Genomic DNA, 13,928 nt, shown 5'->3' with positions numbered 1-13,928 from the left:
AAGCCTCTCTAACTCATCATTTCCTTGAAACACAGCACACACCGACCGATATGAAGGTGTCAGTGTTATTTGTGGCATGGCCAACTTCTTCTCAGTGCACTAACAAGGAGTTACTGAGAAGAGAAGCCCAATGGATTTTTTTCTCTGAATAGCCTTAAACCCCATGGGCTAAATAATGAGCTTTCACTTCAATGCTTTCTGGGTTAGACACTGGACCTTTGGAGTTGGGTGAAAGTTACTGTACCTTTAAATGAAATGGTTTTTGTATTTGAGCCAAGTCATGGTTACTGTATCTTTGAATGAGATTGCTTCATGCATGGGAGGAAGGTGTATGTTAGTATATAAACTGTTGTTAACCTTGGGAGGGACGCGTGAGCAAGGGTGCCTGCATCACTCTCTAGGTTTCAAGAAAGAATTGCACTGTTTCAAGGTGAGTAACTGTTTATTTGAATAAGTGGTTCGAGTATGCACCATTATATGAAGTGGTTTGAGTATGCGCGTTATTGAAGATGATTATATCTTGCTTATATAATTGATACAGGGATCCTACATCCCCTGAGGAAGTTATCCAACGACATCTGCTGCCAGCCGGCCACAGCTAGGGCTGAGTCATGTTGTACCATCTACATTGCATCTTGGTAGACACCTGAAGGAAAAGGAAAGAAACAACATTTATCTTTTGAATAGACACACACTTACTGTCTTCCTCCATGAACCTGGAGTCTTTGCCCTGTTCCTGGAAAGTGAATGGAATAGGACTTTGCTATCTTAGTCTGTTTTGGACTGATATATAAGCTATGAACTCACTCACTCATTCTCTCCTGAGACACAAATGAAAATAAAGCAGCAGAGCAGAATGAATTCAAAGCAGCTTACGTTCCTTTGGAGACCAGCCCCACTTGGCTTGCACTCACTCACTCACTCACTCATTCACTCTCTCTCTCTCTCCCTCTCTCTCACGAATCACAAATGAAAATAAAGCAGCAGAGCAGAATGAATTCAAAGCAGCTTACGTTCCTTTGGAGACCAGCCCCACTCGGCTTGCACTCACTCACTCACTCATTCACTCTCTCTCTCTCTCCCTCTCTCTCACGAATCACAAATGAAAATAAAGCAGCAGAGCAGAATGAATTCAAAGCAGCTTACGTTCCTTTGGAGACCAGCCCCACTCGGCTTGCACTCACTCACTCACTCACTCACTCACTCACTCACTCCCTCTCTCTCTCTCTCCCTCTCTCTCACGAGTCACAAATGAAAATAAAGCAGCAGAGCAGAATGAATTCAAAGCAGCTTACATTCCTTTGGAGACCAGCCCCACTTGCATTGCTGTATTTCCCCTTCCCCCCTTCTCTGAAGAAGAGCAAAGCAATGGATATGTACTTACATGTGTCCCAGCCACAGGTGAAGAAATTAAAAGGTCATCAGGGCTGTAAAACAAAGGAAGAAACTGGGTAATTTGAATAGGGGTCAACCTGCCGAATGTCTCACTGCCAGTCCTAAAACTAGTCTAGCCTGCTTATGCAAAATAACTGCAGTAATAAAGCAAGTGGGCTCTTCAGTAGATCCACTAGCTAACTGGGTATACAGGTATCCAAAGGGCAATGAGCTAGTTGGCATTTGGCTTCTGGACTAGGCCAGGCTTGGTTTCCAAAGGTGCCAGCATGCCATCAAGGAAGATCAGGCTCCAGTGACAAAATCAAGGAAATGCTCTTCAGGAGAAGTCCATGAGCTCCCCAGAGTAACTTAGTCAGGGTGCAAGCATTGCAGATGGGCTAGGCACATTAGTTGCCATCTTGCATCTCTTGGACAGTTTGGTCTGCTGTTAGATACCCAGTATGGCCGCCAACTTGTGCTACTACAAAGGTGCTCCCTGACTGTAATTGCTTCAAGCTGAGCAAGATTTGTGTCCAGTTGCACCTTAAAGACCAACTAGATTGCCAGGAAATGAGCTTTTGATAATCAGAGCTCCTTGCCAGTTAATGTGGTAACCCCTTAGAAAAGCACTGCTTCTTTAGCAACAACCGTATCCATTTCACCATTTCACACAGTTTCATACCAGAACTGTACAGGACAAATTGCCACAAGCAAAGAAAATGTTTCCAAAGATTTTCCATGCTCAGATGTTAAGATCCAACACCTTTTGTAAGAGCTGGTGAGGTGCAATGGCTGGCTGGGGAAGGAGGGGGTGAGTTTGAATGAGGGAATAGACAATTGCTTTTTATTTTGGAGGTTTAGACTGCATCGAAATCTATTTTCCTAGTTTAAAAAGTTTCTCTTGGCTAAGAACAGGCAAGAGGAGGGAGGGCAAGTTGATTGCTCTCCAGCCACACCCTGTCAGTCCTTTTGAGATGCTGATACCTTGCCTGGGTGCAGACAATGCAGTGATGACAGGAGACTTTGGCACAAGGCAGGGCCTTAGATGGCAAGTCAATGCAGGGTAAGTGGTAGCCCTGGCCCTCTTGGCAAGCAATGTCTGCAAAGGCTCGGTGGTGGCAGGCTGAAATCTGCATTCACAATCTTTAGAGAAAGTAAATTGCTGGCAGGTCTTCCACCAGATTTGACAATCAAGTCCAGTGTTGCATTGGCTTGATTGGCAGTGTAATAAATCAATGGACCTCTGATGCCAACAAACTTAGCCTTTACATCCCCTTCTTCAGCAGCCTGAAAGAGTACAGGAGAATCAGTGAGGGAGGGGCTTCATGGAATAGAAGCAAAAGGCAATCTACCAACTCCAGATGTGCCCAGCCTGTGAGGCTTTTTATATGTCAGTTATGGTCCTTGGGCGAGTGGGGTGGAAGCACTCAAGAAAATAATCCTGACTTCCATTTACTTCCTAACAGTTGAATTTATGCTCTTTTAATAATAATAATAAAATAATGATAATGACCACAGCAACAATGATGATGATTATAACAACAACAACAACAACCATGTACTTACATACCGCTCTTCTGGACAGGTTAGTGCCACACTCAGAATGGTTAACCAAGTAAATTTATTATTAACCCCACAATACAGCTGGGGTGGCTGGGCCTGAGAGGAGTGAATTACTCAAGGCTACCTGCAGAGCTCATGGCAGTAGTTGGAATCAAACTAGCAGAGTGCTGATTTGCAGCCCAACCATTCAACCACTATGCTACAACAGCTTTTATAATAAGTATGCTTATATACTGCTCTTCTAGACAAATCAGTGCCAACTAAGAGTGGTGAACAATGTTAGCGTTAATATTATCTCCACAATAGAGGTGGAGAGCTGGGCTGAGAGGAGGGGCTCACCCAAGGCCACCAGCTGAGCTCATGGCAGGAGTGAGAGTCAGACCAGCAGAGTGCTTGCTCGGAGCTCAGCCACTTAACCACTATGTTACAGCAGCAGATTCCCTACCATGCCTCTATAAATGACATGTTGCAATTAAGAAGAAAGAAATCAGATTCCTGATTCAACATACTTGCAATCATTGCACAGAATGAAATTGGTGTGTGTCGTAGACCTGGAAGAGCAGGCGCTGTCTTCGTGGTCCTTCTGATGTCCGCCACTGGTCTTATCCTCAGCTGCCAGCCTCCTCCAATGAAAGGCAATGCAGAAATTGCTGACCTTGGGTATCCCTCTCTGTTCCTCTGCTGCCAATACACTGTTGTCCCAAACCTGCCAGAAGATGTGAAAGCGTGAGTACCTCCTCAGTGCCACCCCCTCACTTTCAAGGCAACCTGCCCTGAAGTCTGTCCCGTGTGATTTATTTAGTTGATATGCCACTTACCCCAAGGAAGTCAAATGTAGTTTCAGTAGACAAAATCCAAAACAGGTGAACACTAAGGTCTTATAACTACCATTGCCCAAAATACGTTCTACCCAGCACATTACTCACATGCCTTTCTGTTTGAATTCAAGCAGGCACAAAAAGATGCGGCAATTACAGCCACTCTTTCAGCAAACAGTGATAACTGCTGTGCCATATACAGGGTCACCTCAACACTGAAGTTCCAGATCAGTGCTACGAGGTCTGGCTTCCTTCAGAAGAAAGAACATGGTGGAGGTGGGGGACCTATGCTATCTTTGCAACATGTGCTTTTGCCTTTATTTAAGCAGCGCCTCTTCAAAGCAAGATGGCTCTTCAAGAAGCCACCCCTGCGTCAAACTGTGCTCCCCTCCTAACCTCCTCCCCCTTCCTATGTAAGCCTGTTTTTGCTTAATCTCTTCAAAACGTTTCTCTGGCTCCCTCCCACAGGTGCCGCCTTCCCCATCTTTCTCTCTTTCTTTTTCTTTCTTTTTCTTTCTTCATTTCTTCCTTTCTTCATTTCGTTCGTTCAGTCTTTTGTTCCTTTGTTTATAATCCATTCTCCCTGCACATGCTCAGAGTGGATCACAACCAAATTAAAATGCAATATAATATACAATATAACAATTAAATGGACAGTGCAAAATTAAAACAGATAAAACTGGTAACAAAACCCCCATAACACGCAGCGCCCCTGTGGCCCAACGTAATGCTGTGCATTACACCTTCAGGCGCTGCAGAGTGGCTCCTAGCAATCAGGGAACATCTCCAGTGTCTGGCTTTTATCAAGGAAACCTCAGCTGGTCTTTTTTTAAAAATAGAGTTTCATTAAAATTTTAAAATTCTAAAACCTACAAAAAGAAAAAAAGGAGATAAGAATATACTTATATAAATAGGAGTAGGTACCCATTTTCCATTTGAAAGATTCTAACATTAATACATATTATATACTAATTCTAAAATAATCATTAAGTAGCTACTTTTCCTTTCCATTTATATATTTTTCCCTCTCCTTAATATTCACAAGCACAGATTATTAGTTCATCTCTTTCTGTTTCTTGCAAAAAGTCTATAAGGGGCTTCCAGACAATCAAATATTTGACTACTTTCCCCTGAAGCTGATCACTTCTGATTGCAAGGAATCAGTGTATCCTTAACCTGAAGGGACGATCAGTAGCTCCTTGGGGCCATTTCTGATCAGGAAAATAGTGTGAAGAGTCAGGCTTAATCCCTCTTCCCTGGATGCCACCATCCTGATCAGACTAGGTCATCATGCACATCCCAGGAGGGCAGAAGAGCTCAAAGAAACCCTAGCATTTTGTCTGGCTGTGCCCAGATGAGGGCTAGCTGGTATCTCAATAGCCAGTCCCTTTGCATGAGAACTGGACCTGTACTTGTAAAATGTTTGGTGGCAGATGCTGCAGCGTTCCTCTTCCCACCCCACCCCTGGTAAACTTCAAGAATTTTGCTGCACTGCCTCCATACCATTGCAGAGCGGTTGCGAGGGGTGATTGCTGACAGGATGGCCGAGGGGATGCTGCCACTCACAGCCATGTCCACACCAGTGCCTTGTGGAGGCAGGAAGGGAGGTGGGCCACCAAGCAGTGTGCAGCTGCCGTTTGATCTTTGAACCATGATCTGAAAGGAGATGCAGGGGAAACTAAACACTTGTGAAACCACAAGGAGAAACCATAGGGTTTTTTTTTGCATTTGTTCATTGTGACTTAATCTAATTCTTGATTGGGGATCCAAGCTGATTAAGTGAACAATGAGGTGGAACAAAAAACAAAGTCCCCAGCTACTGTGTGGGAGGGCAGAAGAACCCTTTGGGGGATACTGGAGGAATGGCACCTGCAGAATAAAAAAGGGAATCGCCACATCAACAAGTCCAGGCCACAGGATCACAGCCCACAGACGGACCTCTGTGTTGGCCACTAGAGTAGAGCAGGAGTACTCCAAAACATGGTCACTGACCAAACATTCCAGGTGACTCAAGCAAGTGAGACAAGTTTCACCCTACAAGACCCACTTGAAATACAGCCGACAGACCCAAAATGGGTTGGTTTAGCTGCAGCTGGGGAGGTGGAAGTGGCTTCAAAGAGAACCTTGTCAAACGTCGTCTTCCTTCCTGGGAAGATTAGATAATGGAAAGGGTAGGCTGGCCTTGTAGTGGGAATTTGTAAATACAATATTAGAACGTACACGTTGAGTAGGTTTTTTTTACAAACTCCTCAATTTCTCTCTCACTTTTAGCCCACCCTTCCTCAAAGCAGCACGGACAGTTCTCCCTTCAGATAGGATTGTTTCTAGCTATCTAATCTAGGATGCTGAGAGATGCAGGACAACATGTCCTGCAACCATGGTGGTAAGATAAAAAAGGAGTACAATCTTTGCAAGGTGGGGAGAGGAAGCGCTTGCATTGAGTTTCCTGAGTGGCTCACAACATTCTTACCATGTTCATCCACACGACGTATATGAGCAGAGGGCTATTCCTGAAAGGAGAAAAGAGAACTTGGTTGTAGTAGCGGGCTTGCATTTTTGCAGGGCTGGGCAGCAGACGACACTTTCAGCTGTTGCCCATCTCAGCTCTTCAGGACTGTAGGAGCAACGCAGGAGTGGGAATGATGTTCCTGTCTCACCCCCTCCTAGTCTCCTCTGTGGCAAACAAGCTCTGCAGCCAGGCTTGGAAATGTTGTAATTTCCTCCTGAGCCTGTCTGTCAGATGCATCTGACGAAGAGAGCTGTGGTTCTCGAAAGCTGACGATGCATCTGACGAAGAGAGCTGTGGTTCTCAAAAGCTTATGCGACAATAAAGTTGGTTAGTCTTAAAGGTGCTACTGGACTCTTTACTATTTTGGTACTACGGACTAACATGGCTAACTCCTCTGGATCGATGACTATAGATGAAAGGTTCACTGTAGTTCCACTACACAACTTGCCCAGTCCAGCATGAATATTCAGAGAGAATCATAATTAAGAGCTTATCAAAGGAAAAATAACAATCGTGAAAGCTTACCAAGATGTCTAAATCAATGCCGCTTAATCTTCAATAAAATTATTACTACAAAAACATGTCTTTTGTATGGGTACAATGTCCAAAATAGACTTCTGTGAAAATACACTATTAGTCAACCTCCAAATCCGTACGCAACTCTATGGTTACAACTGCACCCCCTTTGTCCACGTCTTTGATAGTTATATTTGGATCCTTTGGAAAATTATCCAGGGCTCTCTGTTCCTCTTGGGATAAATTGTTCCATGTAGGTTGTGGTTGTCCCTCTAAGCTTTCCAGTGTTGTGAGCTAAAAATCTGCTTTGTGAGCTGAAACAACTTTCATTAAAGTTTTGAGTGCACCTCCTTTAAAAAAAAATTAAAATCAAATTGTTTTGATTACAATCAAATCAATTTAACAACAAAAGCCATTAGGTGAAAGGGCCACAAAAATCAGAGTATACTTCTGTATAAAAATGGATATGTCCATGCTGATTACAAAGGGGTAGTTGTATTAGTCTGTTGCTACAAAATAAAGCAGACACGCAATGGCACCTTAAAGACTAGCAAATTCATTTCAAGATGAGCTTTTGTGAGTCAATGCTTCAGCCTCTTTCTGCGCCAAGGCCAAGTTAAATGATGCCTTCACCATGGTGGTGGCTGAGACGCTACCTCCTCTCCTCAGCTCTCTGGGGCTGAGGGGATCCTAGTGATTTCAGGCTGCATGAGTCAGGCCAGACTCGATCACTCAGCTCTGCTCTGTTCCCCAGCTAGAGAGCCAGCAGTGGCTGGAGGCGCTCTCTGGCACCACCCTGGGGGCCAAACCAACCACAGCCAGGAAGGGAGGAGAGAAGTGGGATGAGGCTTCATCCATATAGGGCCCACCTGCAGATGCTGGCTGACTGGGAGGGCGGGGCCACCTGAGGGTTAGTATCTGTGAGCTACATCTGAGAAGCTGTGAGCGGAGGAGTCAGAATCTGTAAGCGATTGCTCACATGCTCACATTAGCGGGAACTCACTGGTTGTGATTCTAATTTTTTATTGTTTTTTAAAACCATCACTTCAAAAGTTGTTATATTGGGATGACTAATATTGGGTACAAAGGAAGATTTAGGGCGCAAGATCACTAGTTGTTTCCATACATCTTTTCTTCACGCAAAATCGCACAAAACTCACAGAGCGACACGTCTTCATGGCATGATTTCCCATCATGATTCCATTTCATGGTGTGATTTCTGATGTCATCACACCACGAAACAGAGTCATGATGGGAAATTGCACCATGAAGACACCATCGTTCCATGAGTTTTGTGGAATTTTGTGTGGGGGGAAAGAGGTGTGGAAATGGCCACTATTCGAAGGATCTCTATTACTCAAGAAGACTTTAAGTTTGAGTTGTTTGATTAATTTAAATAGACCTAACCTTGTTTGAAAACTATTGTAATGGGGGATGGGAACATAACCCAAACCCCGATTGAGCACTTTCAGCTGTATGTCAGATATCTTAACCAGGAAGTAAGGAGCCTAAGCTCAAGGAGGCAGAAAATGGGGTTATAATCAAAAAGCCTATGCCGTGTATATGACTTATAATATTAGTCATGCATCAAAATCAACATATACCAAGTATTATTATGGTTTACATGTAAATACAGTTACAAAGTCCAGTCCCAAGACTTATTTATGTATATTTGTTCTTTCTTATTTTGTAGGTAGCCTTTGCAGAACAAACAGAGTTCTTTGGCAAGAACTCTGAAGCGGCCTTTTCCTTTCCTCTGAAAGGGTGAGATGGAGGTGGCATTTTAAAGAAGTTGACAATAGACTACGAGGCTTGCCGGACCAGTCTCTTTCAGCTTGTTCTGAGAAAAGTCTTCCTCTGGCCAATACCTAATTCCTTCCAGTAAACTTTTTTTGGATTCAGTCTTCTAGCAATTATTATGCTGGAGACACAAAGGACAAATATACAAGTCTTGGGACTGGACGTTGTAACTGTATTTACATGTAAACCATGATACTTCGTAGAGACACGTTTTGGGTAATCTTTCGTAGAGACACGGGTGGCGTGACTTCTACAACCTTCAAACTTCAGAATTGGGGGTAGGAGGAGAATGACAGCAATAAGCTATTTACTGCTCTAAAAGTGACTTTTTTCTTCACACAGAGAAAACTTAACACCTCAAGAAGGTACCAAAAGGAATTGTGGACTTGTCAAGTGAAAGAATGGCTTTGGTATTATTTGACTAAAGAAAAAGGCATGAAAGAGGCCAACTGCAGATAAACCAGGACATCCACTCCTCTCTGCAATTCAGGCCTCTGATTTCCACAAAATCATAGAAAATCAGAACTGACGACACACTTTTTGAGAGGAATAAAATCATAAATGCTGAGCAAAGCATGAATGAAAAGTAGTTGTTCTCTCTCAAAAAGAAGCACTTTGTGCTCTGTGCAATTGAGCAATGGGGCCTCTTGCTGCAAAAGGATATAAGGATATGAGGATAAGCAGGAAGGAAAAGGTGTTGCCCCTTCAGCAGAGGCTTCATGTGCAGAAATGTTGACGGTTTTCATGTCATGGCAATAATCTATATCTGGTAAGTTATATTCCATTGAGCCTCTATACACAAGAGGCTTTCCAGGAAAGCTTACCTTTGCCCTTCAGTTTTATCCCGAAAGCGGGATAGGAAGACGCCTTGGGTAATCTTCCCTAGAGACTTGTGTGGCGTGACTTCCACAGTCTTCAAACTGCAGAATTGGGGGTGAGAGGAGAATGACAGTAATAAGCTATTTCCTGCTCTAAAAGTGACTTTTTTCTTCGCACAGAGAAAACTCAACACCTCAAGAAGATACTAAAAGGGCTTTGTGGACATTCCAATTGAAAGAATGGCTTTGGCAGTGTTCGACTAATGAAAAAGTTATGAAACAAGCCAACTGCAACTGGGACATGAAATCCTCTCTGCAGTCCAGACCTCTGATTTCCACAAAATCATAGAAAACCAGAACTGATGACACTCTTTCTTAGAGAGATAAAATCATAATTGCTGAGCAATGTGTGAATGAAGAGTAACTATTAACTCTCAAAAACAAGCACATTAAGCTCTGCGCAATTGAATAATGGGGCCTCTCGTTGCGACATGATATGAGGATGACCAGGAATGAAAAGGAGTTGCCCCTTCAACAGAGGCTTCATGCGCAGAAATGGTGACGCTTTTCATGTCATGGCGGTAAACATTACTGGGTAAGTAAGAATCCATTGAGAAGGTGAACACATGCATTTCTAGGTCACAAAGAGAGACATTTGGCTTTCCAGGAAAGCTTACCTTTGCCCTTCAGTTTTTTCCCGAAAGCGGGATAGGAAGACGCCTTGGGTAATCTTCCCTAGAGACTTGTGTGGCGTGACTTCCACAGTCTTCAAACTGCAGAATTGGGGGTGAGAGGAGAATGACAGTAATAAGCTATTTCCTGCTCTAAAAGTGACTTTTTTCTTCACACAGAGAAAACTCAACACCTCAAGAAGATACCAAAAGGGCTTTGTGGACATTTCAATTGAAAGAATGGCTTTGGCAGTGTTCGACTAATGAAAAAGTTATGAAACAAGCCAACTGCACCGGAACTGGGACATGAAATCCTCTCTGCAGTCCAGACCTCTGATTTCCACAAAATCATAGAAAACCAGAACTGGTGACACTCTTTCTTAGAGAGATTAAATCATAATTGCTGAGCAATGTGTGAATGAAGAGTAATTATTCTCTCTCAAAAACAAGCACATTAAGCTCTGCGCAATTGAATAATGGGGCCTCTCATTGCGACATGATATGAGGATGACCAGGAATGAAAAGGAGTTGCCCCTTCAACAGAGGCTTCATGCGCAGAAATGGTGACGCTTTTCATGTCATGGCAGTAAACGTTACTGGGTAAGTAAGAATCCATTGAGAAGGTAAACACATGCATTTCTAGGTCACAAAGAGAGACATTTGGCTTTCCAGGAAAGCTTACCTTTGCCCTTCAGTTTTATCCCGAAAGCGGGATAGGAAGACGCCTTGGGTAATCTTCCACAGAGACATGCGTGGCGTGACTTCCACAATCTTCAAACTGCAGAATTGGGGGTGAGAGGAGAATGACGGTAATAAGCTATTTTCTGCTCTAAAAGTGACTTTTTTCTTCACACAGAGAAAACTCAAAACCTCAAGAAGATACCAAAAGGGCTTTGTGGACACAGTTTTTTAGAGGGATAAAATCATAAATGCTGAGCAAAGTGTGAATGAAAAGTAGCTATGCACTCTCAAAAACAAGCATTTTAAGCTCTAAACAATTGAATAATGGGGCCTCTTGTTGCAACAGAATATGAGGTTCTGCGACAGGATATGAGGATAAGCAGGAAGCAAAACCTGTTGCCCCTTCAACAGAGGCTTCATGTGCAGAAATGGTGACGCTTTTCATGTCATAGCGATAAACGTTATTGGGTAAGTTACATTCCCTTGAGCCTCTGTACGCATGCATTTCTAGGACACAAAGAGAGACATGTGGCTTTCCAGGAAAGCTTACCTTTGCCCTTGGATATTATTCCCAAAGCGGGATTGCAAGATGCCTCGGGTTATCTTTTGTACAGATATGGGTAGCGTGACTGCCTCAATCTTCAAACTGCAGAATTGGGGGTGAGAGGAGAATGAGAGTAATAAGCTATTTCCTGCTCTAAAAGTGAGTTTTTTCTTCACACAGAGAACACTCAACACCTCAAGAAGATACCAAAAGGGCTTTGTGGACACAGTTTTTCAGAGGGATAAAATCATAAATGCTGAGCAAAGTGTGGATGAAGAGTAACTATTCTCTCTCAAAAACAAGCACATTAAGCTCTAAGTAATTGAATACTGGGGCCTCTCGTTGCGACATGATGTGAGGATGACCAGGAATGAAAAGGTGTTGCCCCTTCAACAGAGGCTTCATGCGCAGAAATGGTGACGCTTTTCATGTCATAGCGTTAAACGTTATTGGGTAAGTTACATTCCCTTGAACCTCTGTATACATGCATTTCTAGGTCACAAAGAGAGACATGTGGCTTTCCAGGAAAGCTTACCTTTGCTCTTGGATATTATTCCTACAGCGGGATTGCAAGACGCCCTGGGTAACTTTTCGTACAGATATGGTTGGTGTGACTGCCTCAATCTTCAAACTGCAGAATTGGGGGTGAGAGGAGGATGAGAGTAATAAGCTATTTCCTGCTCTAAAAGTGACTTTTTTCTTCACACAGAGAAATCTCAACACCTCAAGAAGGTGCCAAAAGGGATTGTGGACTTTGCAAGTCAAAGAATGGCTTTGGCATTATTTGACTAAAGAAAAAGGCATGAAAGAGGCCAACTGCAGATAAACCAGGACATCCACTCCTCTCTGCAATTCAGGCCTCTGATTTCCACAAAATCATAGAAAAGCAGACCTGTTGGTACACTTTGTTTAGAGGAATAAACTCAAAAATGCTGAGCAAAGCCTGAATGAAAAGAAAGTATTCTCTCTCAAAAAGAAGCACTTCATGCTCTGCGCAGTTGAACAATGGGGCCTCTTGTTGCAACAGGATATGAGGTTCTGCGACAGGATATGAGGATAAGCAGGAAGCAAAACCTGTTGCCCCTTCAACAGAGGCTTCATGTGCAGAAATGGTGACGCTTTTCATGTCATAGCGATAAACGTTATTGGGTAAGTTACATTCCCTTGAGCCTCTGTACGCATGCATTTCTAGGACACAAAGAGAGACATGTGGCTTTCCAGGAAAGCTTACCTTTGCCCTTGGATATTATTCCCAAAGCGGGATTGCAAGATGCCTCGGGTTATCTTTTGTACAGATATGGGTAGCGTGACTGCCTCAATCTTCAAACTGCAGAATTGGGGGTGAGAGGAGAATGAGAGTAATAAGCTATTTCCTGCTCTAAAAGTGAGTTTTTTCTTCACACAGAGAACACTCAACACCTCAAGAAGATACCAAAAGGGCTTTGTGGACACAGTTTTTCAGAGGGATAAAATCATAAATGCTGAGCAAAGTGTGGATGAAGAGTAACTATTCTCTCTCAAAAACAAGCACATTAAGCTCTAAGTAATTGAATAATGGGGCCTCTCGTTGCGACATGATGTGAGGATGACCAGGAATGAAAAGGTGTTGCCCCTTCAACAGAGGCTTCATGCGCAGAAATGGTGACGCTTTTCATGTCATAGCGTTAAACGTTATTGGGTAAGTTACATTCCCTTGAACCTCTGTATACATGCATTTCTAGGTCACAAAGAGAGACATGTGGCTTTCCAGGAAAGCTTACCTTTGCTCTTGGATATTATTCCTACAGCGGGATTGCAAGACGCCCTGGGTAACTTTTCGTACAGATATGGTTGGTGTGACTGCCTCAATCTTCAAACTGCAGAATTGGGGGTGAGAGGAGGATGAGAGTAATAAGCTATTTCCTGCTCTAAAAGTGACTTTTTTCTTCACACAGAGAAATCTCAACACCTCAAGAAGGTGCCAAAAGGGATTGTGGACTTTGCAAGTCAAAGAATGGCTTTGGCATTATTTGACTAAAGAAAAAGGCATGAAAGAGGCCAACTGCAGATAAACCAGGACATCCACTCCTCTCTGCAATTCAGGCCTCTGATTTCCACAAAATCATAGAAAAGCAGACCTGTTGGTACACTTTGTTTAGAGGAATAAACTCAAAAATGCTGAGCAAAGCCTGAATGAAAAGAAAGTATTCTCTCTCAAAAAGAAGCACTTCATGCTCTGCGCAGTTGAACAATGGGGCCTCTTGTTGCAACAGGATATGAGGTTCTGCGACAGGATATGAGGATAAGCAGGAAGCAAAACCTGTTGCCCCTTCAACAGAGGCTTCATGTGCAGAAATGGTGACGCTTTTCATGTCATAGCGATAAACGTTATTGGGTAAGTTACATTCCCTTGAGCCTCTGTACGCATGCATTTCTAGGACACAAAGAGAGACATGTGGCTTTCCAGGAAAGCTTACCTTTGCCCTTGGATATTATTCCCAAAGCGGGATTGCAAGATGCCTCGGGTTATCTTTTGTACAGATATGGGTAGCGTGACTGCCTCAATCTTCAAACTGCAGAATTGGGGGTGAGAGGAGAATGAGAGTAATATGCTATTTCCTGCTCTAAAAGTGAGTTTTTTCTTCACACAGAGAA

At 43.2% G+C, this 13,928-nt stretch overlaps 1 protein-coding gene across 1 annotated transcript; it reads right to left on the bottom strand.

Annotated features, from left to right (window-relative positions):
- Positions 1-434: 434 nt before the first annotated feature.
- On the bottom strand, positions 435-13,146 carry LOC129336462 (uncharacterized). Its single transcript, XM_054989562.1, has 11 exons — positions 13,055-13,146; positions 11,830-11,925; positions 11,301-11,396; positions 10,752-10,847; positions 10,076-10,171; positions 9,405-9,500; positions 6,226-6,265; positions 5,259-5,411; positions 3,447-3,643; positions 1,385-1,427; positions 435-646 (listed from the first exon to the last, which is right to left on the bottom strand). The coding sequence occupies exons 4-11, from the start codon at positions 10,817-10,819 to the stop codon at positions 599-601; spliced, it is 741 nt and encodes a 246-aa protein (XP_054845537.1). The 5' UTR covers positions 10,820-10,847; positions 11,301-11,396; positions 11,830-11,925; positions 13,055-13,146; the 3' UTR covers positions 435-598.
- Positions 13,147-13,928: the final 782 nt, after the last annotated feature.

Source organism: Eublepharis macularius, chromosome 10, assembly GCF_028583425.1.
Source record: "Eublepharis macularius isolate TG4126 chromosome 10, MPM_Emac_v1.0, whole genome shotgun sequence".
Lineage (NCBI taxonomy): Eukaryota > Metazoa > Chordata > Lepidosauria > Squamata > Eublepharidae > Eublepharis > Eublepharis macularius.
Note: the sequence above shows the minus strand (reverse complement) of the source record. Positions and strands in the feature narration are given on the sequence as shown.